This window comes from Thunnus maccoyii, chromosome 13 (assembly GCF_910596095.1).
Source record: "Thunnus maccoyii chromosome 13, fThuMac1.1, whole genome shotgun sequence".
Taxonomy (NCBI): domain Eukaryota; kingdom Metazoa; phylum Chordata; class Actinopteri; order Scombriformes; family Scombridae; genus Thunnus; species Thunnus maccoyii.
In genome coordinates, this window is record NC_056545.1 from 27,347,763 (window position 1) to 27,358,340 (window position 10,578).

At 41.2% G+C, this 10,578-nt stretch overlaps 2 protein-coding genes across 2 annotated transcripts; one reads left to right on the forward strand and one right to left on the reverse strand.

The window, feature by feature from the left end:
• Positions 1-139: 139 nt before the first annotated feature.
• Positions 140-1,548, forward strand: atg101 (autophagy related 101). The gene is made up of 2 exons (XM_042431566.1): positions 140-644; positions 733-1,548. The coding sequence occupies exons 1-2, from the start codon at positions 393-395 to the stop codon at positions 1,135-1,137; spliced, it is 657 nt and encodes a 218-aa protein (XP_042287500.1). The 5' UTR covers positions 140-392; the 3' UTR covers positions 1,138-1,548.
• Positions 1,549-2,341: 793 nt separating this feature from the next.
• On the reverse strand, positions 2,342-10,250 carry zbtb21 (zinc finger and BTB domain containing 21). The gene is made up of 2 exons (XM_042431976.1): positions 10,168-10,250; positions 2,342-7,677 (listed from the first exon to the last, which is right to left on the reverse strand). The coding sequence occupies exon 2, from the start codon at positions 7,673-7,675 to the stop codon at positions 4,580-4,582; it is 3,096 nt and encodes a 1,031-aa protein (XP_042287910.1). The 5' UTR covers positions 7,676-7,677; positions 10,168-10,250; the 3' UTR covers positions 2,342-4,579.
• Between the last annotated feature and the right edge of the window lie 328 nt (positions 10,251-10,578).

Here is a 10,578-nt window from a genome sequence, read left to right on the forward strand (position 1 = left end):
TGCAGTTTTGTGCTATATGAGGTATATAAAGTCCAATTAAAAGACGCCACTGATCAAAAAACGTCACTGATAGAGTATTTTGATCTACGTGTCTTGCCGTAGATTCTCCCATTGTCATCATTACAACATTGCCAAACATTTAGCAAGCTAGGTCCTGCTGCCATGTCCCATTGCTCAGTGCGCACAGATTACATTTGGAGCTAGGGTAGCCTTTGTAAAAGTCTATTTAGTGTATTATTATACTGTAATACACTGTGTTGGATAGGCCCCGCCCGTCCGTAGAGGTAAACAAAGTTGCGTTTTATATGCGCGTCACCTAACGTGATCGAGCAGCAGCCATCATCACCCTGTTCGAGGCGTCGCTTGCAAATGGAAATAACTAACATTTCGCAATGAATTGTCGCTCGGAAGTTCTTGAAGTAACGGTGGAGGCGAGGCAGGTGGAAGAAGCTATGCTGGCGTTGCTGCACACCATTTTACTGCATCGCAGCACCGGGAAGTTTCACTACAAAAAGGAGGGCACCTACTCCATCGGTACCGTGGGCACACTGGACATCGACTGTGACTTCATCGATTTCACGTTTGTAAGGGTGTCCTCAGAGGAGCTGGACAGAGTGATCAGGAAAGCTGTGTCTGAATTCAAGGTAACTGTTAGCTTTAACCTGTGATTGTTGACGATAATGTATTGGCAGGCCTATAATCTGATGATTGTGTCATATGTTTTGGTGACAGGATGCTTTGAGCAACTCTGGCAGCGATGGCATGGGGCAAATCTCTTTGGAGTTCTACCAGAAGAAGAAGTCTCGCTGGCCTTTTTCTGATGAGTGCATTCCCTGGGAAGTGTGGAGCATCAAGGTCAACGTTGTCAACCTGGCCAATGAGCAGGAGAGACAGATCTGCAGGGAGAAAGTGGGTGAGAAGCTGGGCGAGAAGGTGATCAACGTTGTTGAGGTGATAAATCGTCACGAATACCTGCCAAAAATGCCCACCCAGTCTGAAGTGGACAATGTGTTTGACACCAGTCTCAAAGATGTCCAGCCATACCTTTACAAAATCACATACCAGATCACAGACTGTCTGGGTACCTCTGTAAGCACCACCATGAGAAGGCTGATTAAAGACACCCTGGCACTGTGAGGATGCTCCCCAACAAGATATGGAAGATTTTATTCACAACTGTATCTATAGTCATGCCTGGTACCCTTTTTATGCTCAAAAACATGGTTTGTCAGCTCTAGTCCTGCTATGATGAAGCAGTGTCAATGTAAACAACTATTCAGTCACTTTTTTGCCATCTCTGCTGTGATTCTGGCATTGCTTGTACCTCTAAATTCTTGATTATGTAATGTCTATTATTTTAAAGATATTTTGTTTTGTTTTTTCAGTCTTTCCAGATTATCTTTACCTTCCATCATTTAAAAATGCAACTTTAACACAGTAGCAAATTACACTATGTATCAGTTTAATTCTTTAAAAAGTTGTGTTGCTGATAATGTTGAATCTGTAAATTATTGCACATTTTTTGACAATAAATGTTGTTCATTGTAATTGATGGTAATTATAGTCTCTTCATAGTAAAGTTTGCTTCTATAAAGCTGTCCTCACCTTAGAGAAGAGAACAATTGTCACATCTTTTATGCAGAAGATATGGCTGAGTTTGGGAACAGATTTCCTCATCCATGTGAAAACTTCCTCTCTACGCACTATTTCATTGAGAGTGTGACCTTACACATGGGTAGGACAGGATTTCCACTTTACCACTTTCCAAATTAAAGCAAACACTTCCTAAGTTCACTCCCTAGTTTCCAGCCAGAAATTGTCACATTGGCTCACAGCTTGAAAAACATCCCCCAGGCCCGGGGTTGTCAGCCAACAGGATAAGACGTGTGTGTTCTCACATACTTTAGTTCCACAGGTAGATGAATCAACAAAGAAACAATGTAAGAAGGTGTTAAAATGATGCAGTGCTTTCATGTGCAACACAGACTCATACATCTTGTTATATGTAATTGAGGAGAGCAGGTGAGGGATTATGATTTTGAGATTTGGGAATACATAACAAAAATGACCCTAAATTAAGAACATGGGAGATTGTGTATCAGTAAATCCAAGGCCCTAAACCTTTTCTATCATGTAAATACTGCACAGGGGTCCCCTTATATCTGCTAACTGCTAAGTTCAGAGAGAGTTCACCAAGTCAAAACAGTGTTTCTGTAAGTGTTAAGAAGATGCAGAGAATCCACAAAGTAAACATGGTTAAATCTTTAATGTTTGATTTAGATACTTGGACCCAAGGTATAGTTTACCATGTATAACTGAATAATTCAAGCACCACAAAGGATTGTATATATACTCCATTGTTACTCTTTATTACAGAAATGAAGCACAAAAACAGTAGAAAAACCTAAACACAAAACAGCTGCAAGTCTCCAAAAGCAACAATAATGCAACCAATGCTGATACAAATATTCATTATTGCAGGTAGAGCACAGGAATACTAAAAAGATAAAACTTGTTGTTTACTAACAAAATTGGTACAAAATTGAGAATACAAACACTTCCATGTACACAATTCTAATTATTTCTGTGAAACTTTCAGAAAGTTTCTCTCACGAGAAATTAAGAGCACTATTATCAATACAGATTTCCTCAAAAAGAATTTAACATCACAATGCAGCGTGTTGCTCATTCAGTGGAAAGCAGATTCCCACAGTTTGTGTGGAGCACTCTTTCAATTCAACATCTCCCAGACAGTAGCAATCATAATAATTTATACAAATTTCTAATCCATCAAGCCAAAGCAGAAGTATATACTTGTACAAGAATACATTTGTGAAACTGGAATACAATCAAAACACAATCTTTATAATAAATCTTTAGGAAGCAGGAACACTTGCTCACCATTCATAGAATAAAAGATTTTACCTCCACATGCCTCCCTGTTCTTGAACTTTACCACCTCTAAATGCCTGAGTCATAAGTCATCTGGAAATCTATTGTGCTTTTATGTAAAATAATATTGACAAAATATTTTTAAGGTTGCATAAGGCCATCAAAGCACTGTAAAGCTCAGATCAGATCAGTGTATGAGTATTAACACAACACTGGGTAGCACTGTGTTGGCTGACTTAAATGATTCAGAAATTGTGACAATGTCTAATAAACACAAATCAATGTTAGATTTTCCATATGTATTATTTAGAATTAACCATACATTGCATTACTATACTGCAGTGTGCTTTAAAGAAACTTTTCTTGTTTTAAATATTTCAGATTAATTTCTAGCAGCTGATGCGATGAGCCAAATACATGAACAATGTTACAGTATCTGGTATTTAGGACACTATCAAATCAAACCATAAGGTTGACTCAGCCCATTTCTTTCACTGACACTTTCATTTTACCAGTAAGCTGGTCTGAGCACCTTTCACAAATGAGTTGTTTCAGCAACATTAAGAATTATTTACTCTTAATGTGAGGAAAAAAAAAAACTTTCTCAAATCTTACACATTTGACTGATGATTGCACTGTCTCATTCATTTACATACAATGATTCACCAGGCTCATAATTATAGAGATAAATTATAAGTACTGAATGAAAACGGTAAACAGTTAAAAAAAAAGGTGTATATAGTAGTAAACACATAGAATGTGTATCCTATTTCCTGTTCTGTCTTCTTGTAATAAATACATCTGGTTTTGGTTGAATGGTCTCCAGGTTAGTCACTGCAGACTGAACTGCTATGTCTAAAACAACAGGTATATGAGATGTGTTTGTTGTACAGTATGCGTTATAACTTCATCTGTTATACTGAAGATCTTATTCAACCAGCCGGATAAACAAAATGACCCGGAGGCAATCAGAAACTCAAACAAATTTCAAAGGAATGCCAAGTATGAAGAAACAAAACAAACTATTAGGCCAAGTTATCACTTCTACTTCTGAATCCTAAAACCTTAGTTATGGCAAGTAAGGGATCAAAGCAAACATTTTGAACTACACCTCTGTAGTTTCATAACAGAATCAAACTGTTAAACAAAGTGCATATTGAATACATTGTTGAGGCCACTGTTATCATCTTAAGGGATGTCATTATCTCACACCAGGAGACTGATCTGATACAAAAGCAAAAGCACTAATCTTTAATTCAACTGCAGCCTCCAAAAATTTAAAGCACTTTTTCCACACTCTGAGAAAACAACATATATAGTTGTACCTTTAAGTCAAATGTGGTACAGCTGAAGCGATGAGGGGTGCAACTCTGTACCTTGTTTTCTCAAAACACCTAAATAGGTAAATACAAGTAGACAACTAAAATAGGTTTAAAATAGATAGGTTATAGATAGTTTTATAAGGAAAATAAACCATTTATAATCATCTCGTCTCACAGAGGAATCTAGCACTTGATTGCACATTCACGTTTACACCTCTAATGATCATGGCCACTTTAATATATGACATTGGAGGCAAGCAAATAAGCTATACATTCAAAGTCTTCCTTTTGTAGGCTGAGGTGTTTTATTCTAATATTAAGTATTGTCTCTTGAGGGAAATGCACTACTATCACTTGTCTGATGCTTACATGTGGCTATGACTCTGCTCATGGCTCCAGAGACTAAAGGCCGTCTTGAAGGTTCTGTGGCAGAGTTTGCACATGTACTGCCGCTTAAATGTCAGAGCAGAGAGTGATGGGGCATGGTAAAAGAGTGTGTCTGATTCCTGAGGACCACTTGAATTCTCCATGCTGTTTGACCTCGATAGAGGGCTGTGGCTGCTGGGCTGCCGTTCTAGCTCAGGCCTCTTTGTCGTGTTTACTGATGAGCTACCAGGCTCGGAGCTGCTGGAGTCCTCAGCCATTGTTGCAGCGACTGGGGCCGTCTGGGTGGATTTGAGCACGGAAGCCTGTGGGGAGGGACGTTCGGAGCTTTGAGGGGTCATGGGAGGGGAGGGTGACAGAGGCGAGGGGTGTCTGTCGATCTCTTTGGCTCCGGGTTCGTTAGCAGTGGACATGTGGGACTGGAAGTGGCTCCAAAGGCGGAAGTTGGTCCTGAAGGCTTTGTTGCAGATGTGACAGATGAATGGTTTGATGTGGCATAGCAGCTCCTGGTGTCGCTCCAGGTCTTTGCGAGAGCTGAAAAGATTTCCGCATTTCTCGCATGGCCACACCCCGGGTTCCTCTAGCCCAAATTTGGCAGACTCTGTGTTTTCCCTCTCACTCACAGCCTCCTCTAACGGCTCCTCCTTCACCACCAGCTTGCCATGATGGCCCATGCTCAGGTCCTCAGGCACATAGGATGAGGAGTCTTCTGAATCGTACATAGGTGGACCTGAGGAGTCACTGTAAGTAATCTTCTCTCTTGAGCTCCCAGTTGCTAGAGGCTCGTCACTGAAATGCTCCTCCCTGAGCATTTCAGACGCCTCATCATTGTTCTCCTGCTGCCTCAGATGAATCTGGTCTTTAACAGTCATCATGTTTTGGTTGTGGACCTCCACCTGGTGGCGCCATATGCTGAAGGAGGACTTGAAGGTCCGCATGCATTCAAGGCATGTCAGTTTCTTGTACTTACAATGTGCCTCATGGTCCTTCTTGACTGTTGGACTTGAGAATCGGAGGCCACAGTAAGGGCATACAGTTGCATGACGACAGCCCCTCTCATGATCACCCTGTTCAAAGAGTGAAGACAACTTCATATTACAAAGCCTACAAGAGTAAACACCAGCGTCTGTGTTCTTCTCTTGAATGATCTCATCCTCTTCCTGGTAAAGGACGCTTTCCCTTGCTGTGTCCTCGTCAGCTTTTTCAGCAGGATGTGTCCTTAAATGCTGTCTGTACTGAGACTGGAACACAAATACTTTCCCACAGTAAGGACATATGAAGCTGGGTCTTGATCGCTTTTTGGTAAGTGCAGGAGATTGCAATCCTTGCTTATTCCTCTTCAGCTTCCAAAGCAAAGCTTTCTTTATTTCTCTCTCTCGCACAATATCTATCAACTTCTTTTGAAATTTCTCATCCAGCACAGAGGAGCTGGAGGATGAGGCTGGGTTTTGTACCACACCATGCTGTGTTTGGCAGTGTGTCCACACTTTGAAGTTGGTATGGAAGCGCTTGTGGCAGATGTCGCAAGCATACGGCTTTTCAGGGTTGTGATACATATTTACATGACGATGTAGTCCAGCGCTGGACCTGAAAACCTTTAAACAGTTCCAGCATTTGAAAATTTTGTTCTGAGGTGGCTCCTCATTGTTCTCATTAGAGTCACTGCTGGCACTCTGAGGTACAGTTTCTGACATGTTTTGAGGTACAGTTTCTGACATGTTCTCATCAAGTGAGAGGGCATGTTCTTTAAATATTTTGCTCTTCTTGAATGGGTACCTTCTGTTGTCTGGCCTGTCCTTTCGTTTCGCAAGAGGATTGAAATCTGGCCTGGAACCTTGGTCATAATTTGTTTGCAAGTCTTTAAGGTTGACTGGCAAAGCATCTCCAACTGTGATTCGAATAATGTCCATGGGGTCAGCAAGTGGACTGCTGGGCTCAGCTTTCACACTAACCTCTCTTTCTACCTGAGTTTCTTCATAATACCTGCTGGGGTACTTTGACCTGAGAACCAGAGGAGATGTTCTTTTTGAGTTGCCATTGTGAACAGATGTTTCTGGCCCAGATGCTTTTGATGCCATTTTAACAACTGACTGCTCACGATTTTGCAGCTCCTTGAGCTCCAGAGTGGGTGAGAAGACTGGAACGGGGCTGTCCATGGATAATGATCTTCGGAGTAGGCTTTTTATGAGTGGCCCGCTCCTGTCAATGGTCTGGCTTGGCTCACAGGCCTGACCCTGAAAGGGCACTTTGGTATTACAGTGGGGCTCCTGCTCCTCATTCTCCTCTTTAGTGTCCTGGTCAGTGCCAGACGGCAGCCTGATGTGCTGCACTTCAGCATCACTGAAAGACACAGATGATGTCAGCTGGGGCCTAACAGATGAGATGTGTGATGAATTCCCTTTTAATATGGAGGTGTATGGATAGGTGGACTTCCTTTCAGGAGCTTCACTCTGTTCAGATGATTTCCTGGTAATGGATTCAGAGTTCCTGACCGGTTCAAAGGAGTTGTGTTCTGTTGAAGGCTGAGCTAATTCGCGGCTAGAGTTGAGAGATGATGATGATCTCTCTGATGTTTTACTCTGATAATTTGAGCGGGAGGAATGGGTTGTGTCATTCCGGACCCGACACACAATGACGCTCCTTGTCTGGACATCATTCTCATCCCCTTCAGTGAACGAAAGCCTTTTTCTAGACACACAGTAGGATGCATGTGGCCTTGTTGATACGATGTTGGTGAGGAAAGGGATTCCAAGGCTGTAGCCCAGCTCTTGAATGGCTGCCAGACTGCCTTTGTCCACAAAGAGTGAAGAGGAGTAAATGTAATTCAGAACTATCTCAAAGGCGTCAGGCTCACAGAAGTCTAGGTTGACAACTTTCAGTGTCTCTGCGTCCATCCGTGTGAACAGGGACTGGAAATATTCACTGCTGGCAGCCAGAACACTCTTATGGGCCTGGTACCTCTGGTCTGCCACAACCAGGACTACATCACACATCTGGCCCCGCAGGCGCTGCTCATTGAGAAGCCCTAACACTGAGAGGGCATGGGAGGGATTACTGTAATGCACTAGGCTCTCCATGGCTGAAAGACAAGACAAGAAGATAATGCTTTAATACAGGAATATAAATACAAAGGTGATCATTAAGTGTGTGTGGAGCTTAGGTACCTGCTCTATTGCCCTCTTATCAGTGTATGTCTGTGTCTGTTGGCCTTATCATTTCTCATGACACCAACAGTGTCAGCAATTTAGTAATATTACTGACATTTTACTTCACATTTTACAATAATGTGACTTTTTTTTACCATAAGTTAATATAATTTACAAAATACCATCTGCCACTTGATGGTAAATAAAGGCCACTAGATGCCTTGATATTCACCTGGCACTGTTATCTAAGCACCTTGCTCAGTGAATGTACATTAAGTGTGTTTCTCTATAGAAATAAATACTTGTTTTGTGGTACACTAATATTTCTATGACTATGTGAAAAACGGCTCTGTAATATCTTTTCAGAGTTTCACTGTACCCAACTTTTTTGGATTGTAAATTGTAATGGTAATTATTAAAATGATTAAATTGTATAATGTTTTAGGTGGGAGGTATAGCTGTTTCTCTTTTTGTTTGTACTGGTTGTCGTTTATGATGATCACTAGAGGTCATAGTTTAACCATCTCATTTACCACAACATGGAGCACACACATACAGAAAGACATACACAGCAAGTTTATGGGCATTACATCATGTTATTGGTCAGAACAAGGTATAAAAATGCAGCTCTGTCAAGTCACCCTCAGCGGTGCAGGCTAATGCAGGAAGTTAAAAGGGTTTGCAATTAAAGTGAGGGCAGTGTTTGTGTAGCCTTTCACCATTGGCAGGGTTACCCACCTATCCTGAAATAAAGACCATCTCAACTAACATCATAAATATTTTTTAATACACAGCAAATGCCATATTTACCAACTAGATTGATTATGACACACGATGAGTCAGGATCTGTCTGGTTTACCATCTAGCCTAAACAGTTTCCTGGGGAAACCCCTGCATTGCTAACCACTTCTACATGAAAACAGTGTCTTCTTCTATGTAGTGGTGAAGCAGACATTCTGAATATAGCTCATACGCTGTGAAGATATGCAGTCTAACACAACAGCCCTGCAATAAATCACACATTCATGATGGTTTTAATGTTCAGCTTTAGTTGAAACTGATTTACAAAGGTGCTGATTGAACTTTATTGTCATTTTAGTGGCTGTAGTTTGATGTGCTGTTGAGTTGTACTGTATTATACTGATAGAGTAGAAAAACAAAATTCACATTATAATAATAATACAATCTCTCAATGTAATGTGAAACAATTCCACAGAACCACAAACAACAGCCTCCTAAATGAGCATGACGTTGGGTTAAGGTTAACACTTCTCTAAAACAGTTGCAGCAAAAACGAAACAGTTATTGAAGGTTGTTGTATTAGGCTGAATGTGTTTTAGCTGGGTGTACCTAATAATCTGGCAACTAAGAGTATTTATCATCCAGTAACAAGACACTGATTTATTCATTTTGTTTGCATGGTTCTCATACAGTATATTGCCACAATGACAACCATCAGGCACGCACTGTATTATAGTCAAGTCAAGTCAAGTCAAGCAATTCAAAGTGCTCTACAGAGTGATAAAAACAGTAAAAATCTGGTTAGGACATAGATACACACACACAGTTAAAATATAAATATAAATATAGTAAATACATGAACATAAATATAGGAGGCATTACAGAATTTTCTGTCATAGACCTCTCCTGGGAGCACTGGAGTTAGCTAACATTTTTAGATACAAGATTAATTTTCGCCCACAATATATATTTATTATATATCATATATTTTATTACATTATTATTATTTACATTGTTTGCGTTCCACTTTTCAAAGAGGCGTTTATTTTGAAAATTGTGGGCGGAAGGCACGTTAGTTGTGTTGACTATTTTGACACTTGTTATAATAACAGGTCCATATGCAGAAGCTTCATTCATTCATCAAAAACTAACATCAACCGCGGCTGCCTTTTCAATAAAACGTGTAACCCCTGTGTCAGTCGTGTCGGTTTTCTAAGAGGAAGTCGAGTATTAGATCATCCGCGAGACCAGACGTGGCTCACTGTCTCATGACAAGTAACTTCTCCATCCGAAATGCCGCTTTCAGTTTGGAGAACCGACACGCGTTTCTCTATTTTTGAGGGTAAATGGCGAAAGAAGCGAGGCAACAGCGTTTACAAATGAAGAGGGGAAAAGTTGAGCACCACCGTGGTAGGCGGGGACGGACTGAATTATACCCGCTACACCCGGTGCTGGTAGTGGTGGGGTTTGTTTGGCTTTTTTTTTTTTTACCCCCAAAACGGTTCAACTCGGCCTGACACCACGCAGTTGCTGTAGCTGGTCCGGTTTTACAGCAGCACAATCCCCCTTTTCGAGTTACGTCAGGGAGGAAAAGGAAAAGGCTTCTCCGCCAACTGTTATATGTTTCACCCTCCCTGCTATTGTTGGTTTAACGTGAAGTTTCGTCGGCCGTTCACACTTACCCTGCCCGTCGTCAATATGCTCTTTCCTCCTCACAGCCAGGACTTTATTCAGTGTTGTGTAGGTTTCTGCGCGCTGGTCGTGATTCCATCCATCTTGAATTTGACGTCATCCCACACCAGGGATGAGGTCATCGCAAAGAACGCTCGTCACGTGCGCTGCGCTCTCATAGGCTAGTGACGGACCAGGAGGCAGGACCAACGGAAGACTTGACACTGAGGCTAATTTAAAGGGATAGGTCATATTTTTCATTTCAGCAGTCAATGTTTTTTTCTGTTCTGTCTGCTTTTTTTTTTTTTTTTGGCCCAAGATTTTTATGAAAACCAAGGGCAGCCAACTGAAGTTACACTCCATACTGTAACTGCCTGTGCACTTGAGCTCTGTAATTTATTTGTAAGTGTGGTAAGTTTTGC

Excerpts from the sequence above, each read along its gene's own strand:
- atg101 (XM_042431566.1), top strand. The coding sequence starts at position 393 with ATGAATTGTCGCTCGGAAGTTCTTGAAGTAACGGTGGAGGCGAGGCAG. Across the intron at positions 645-732 it reads AAGCTGTGTCTGAATTCAAG|GATGCTTTGAGCAACTCTGG; the intron begins GTAACTGTTAGC and ends TTTTGGTGACAG.
- zbtb21 (XM_042431976.1), bottom strand. The coding sequence starts at position 7,675 with ATGGAGAGCCTAGTGCATTACAGTAATCCCTCCCATGCCCTCTCAGTG.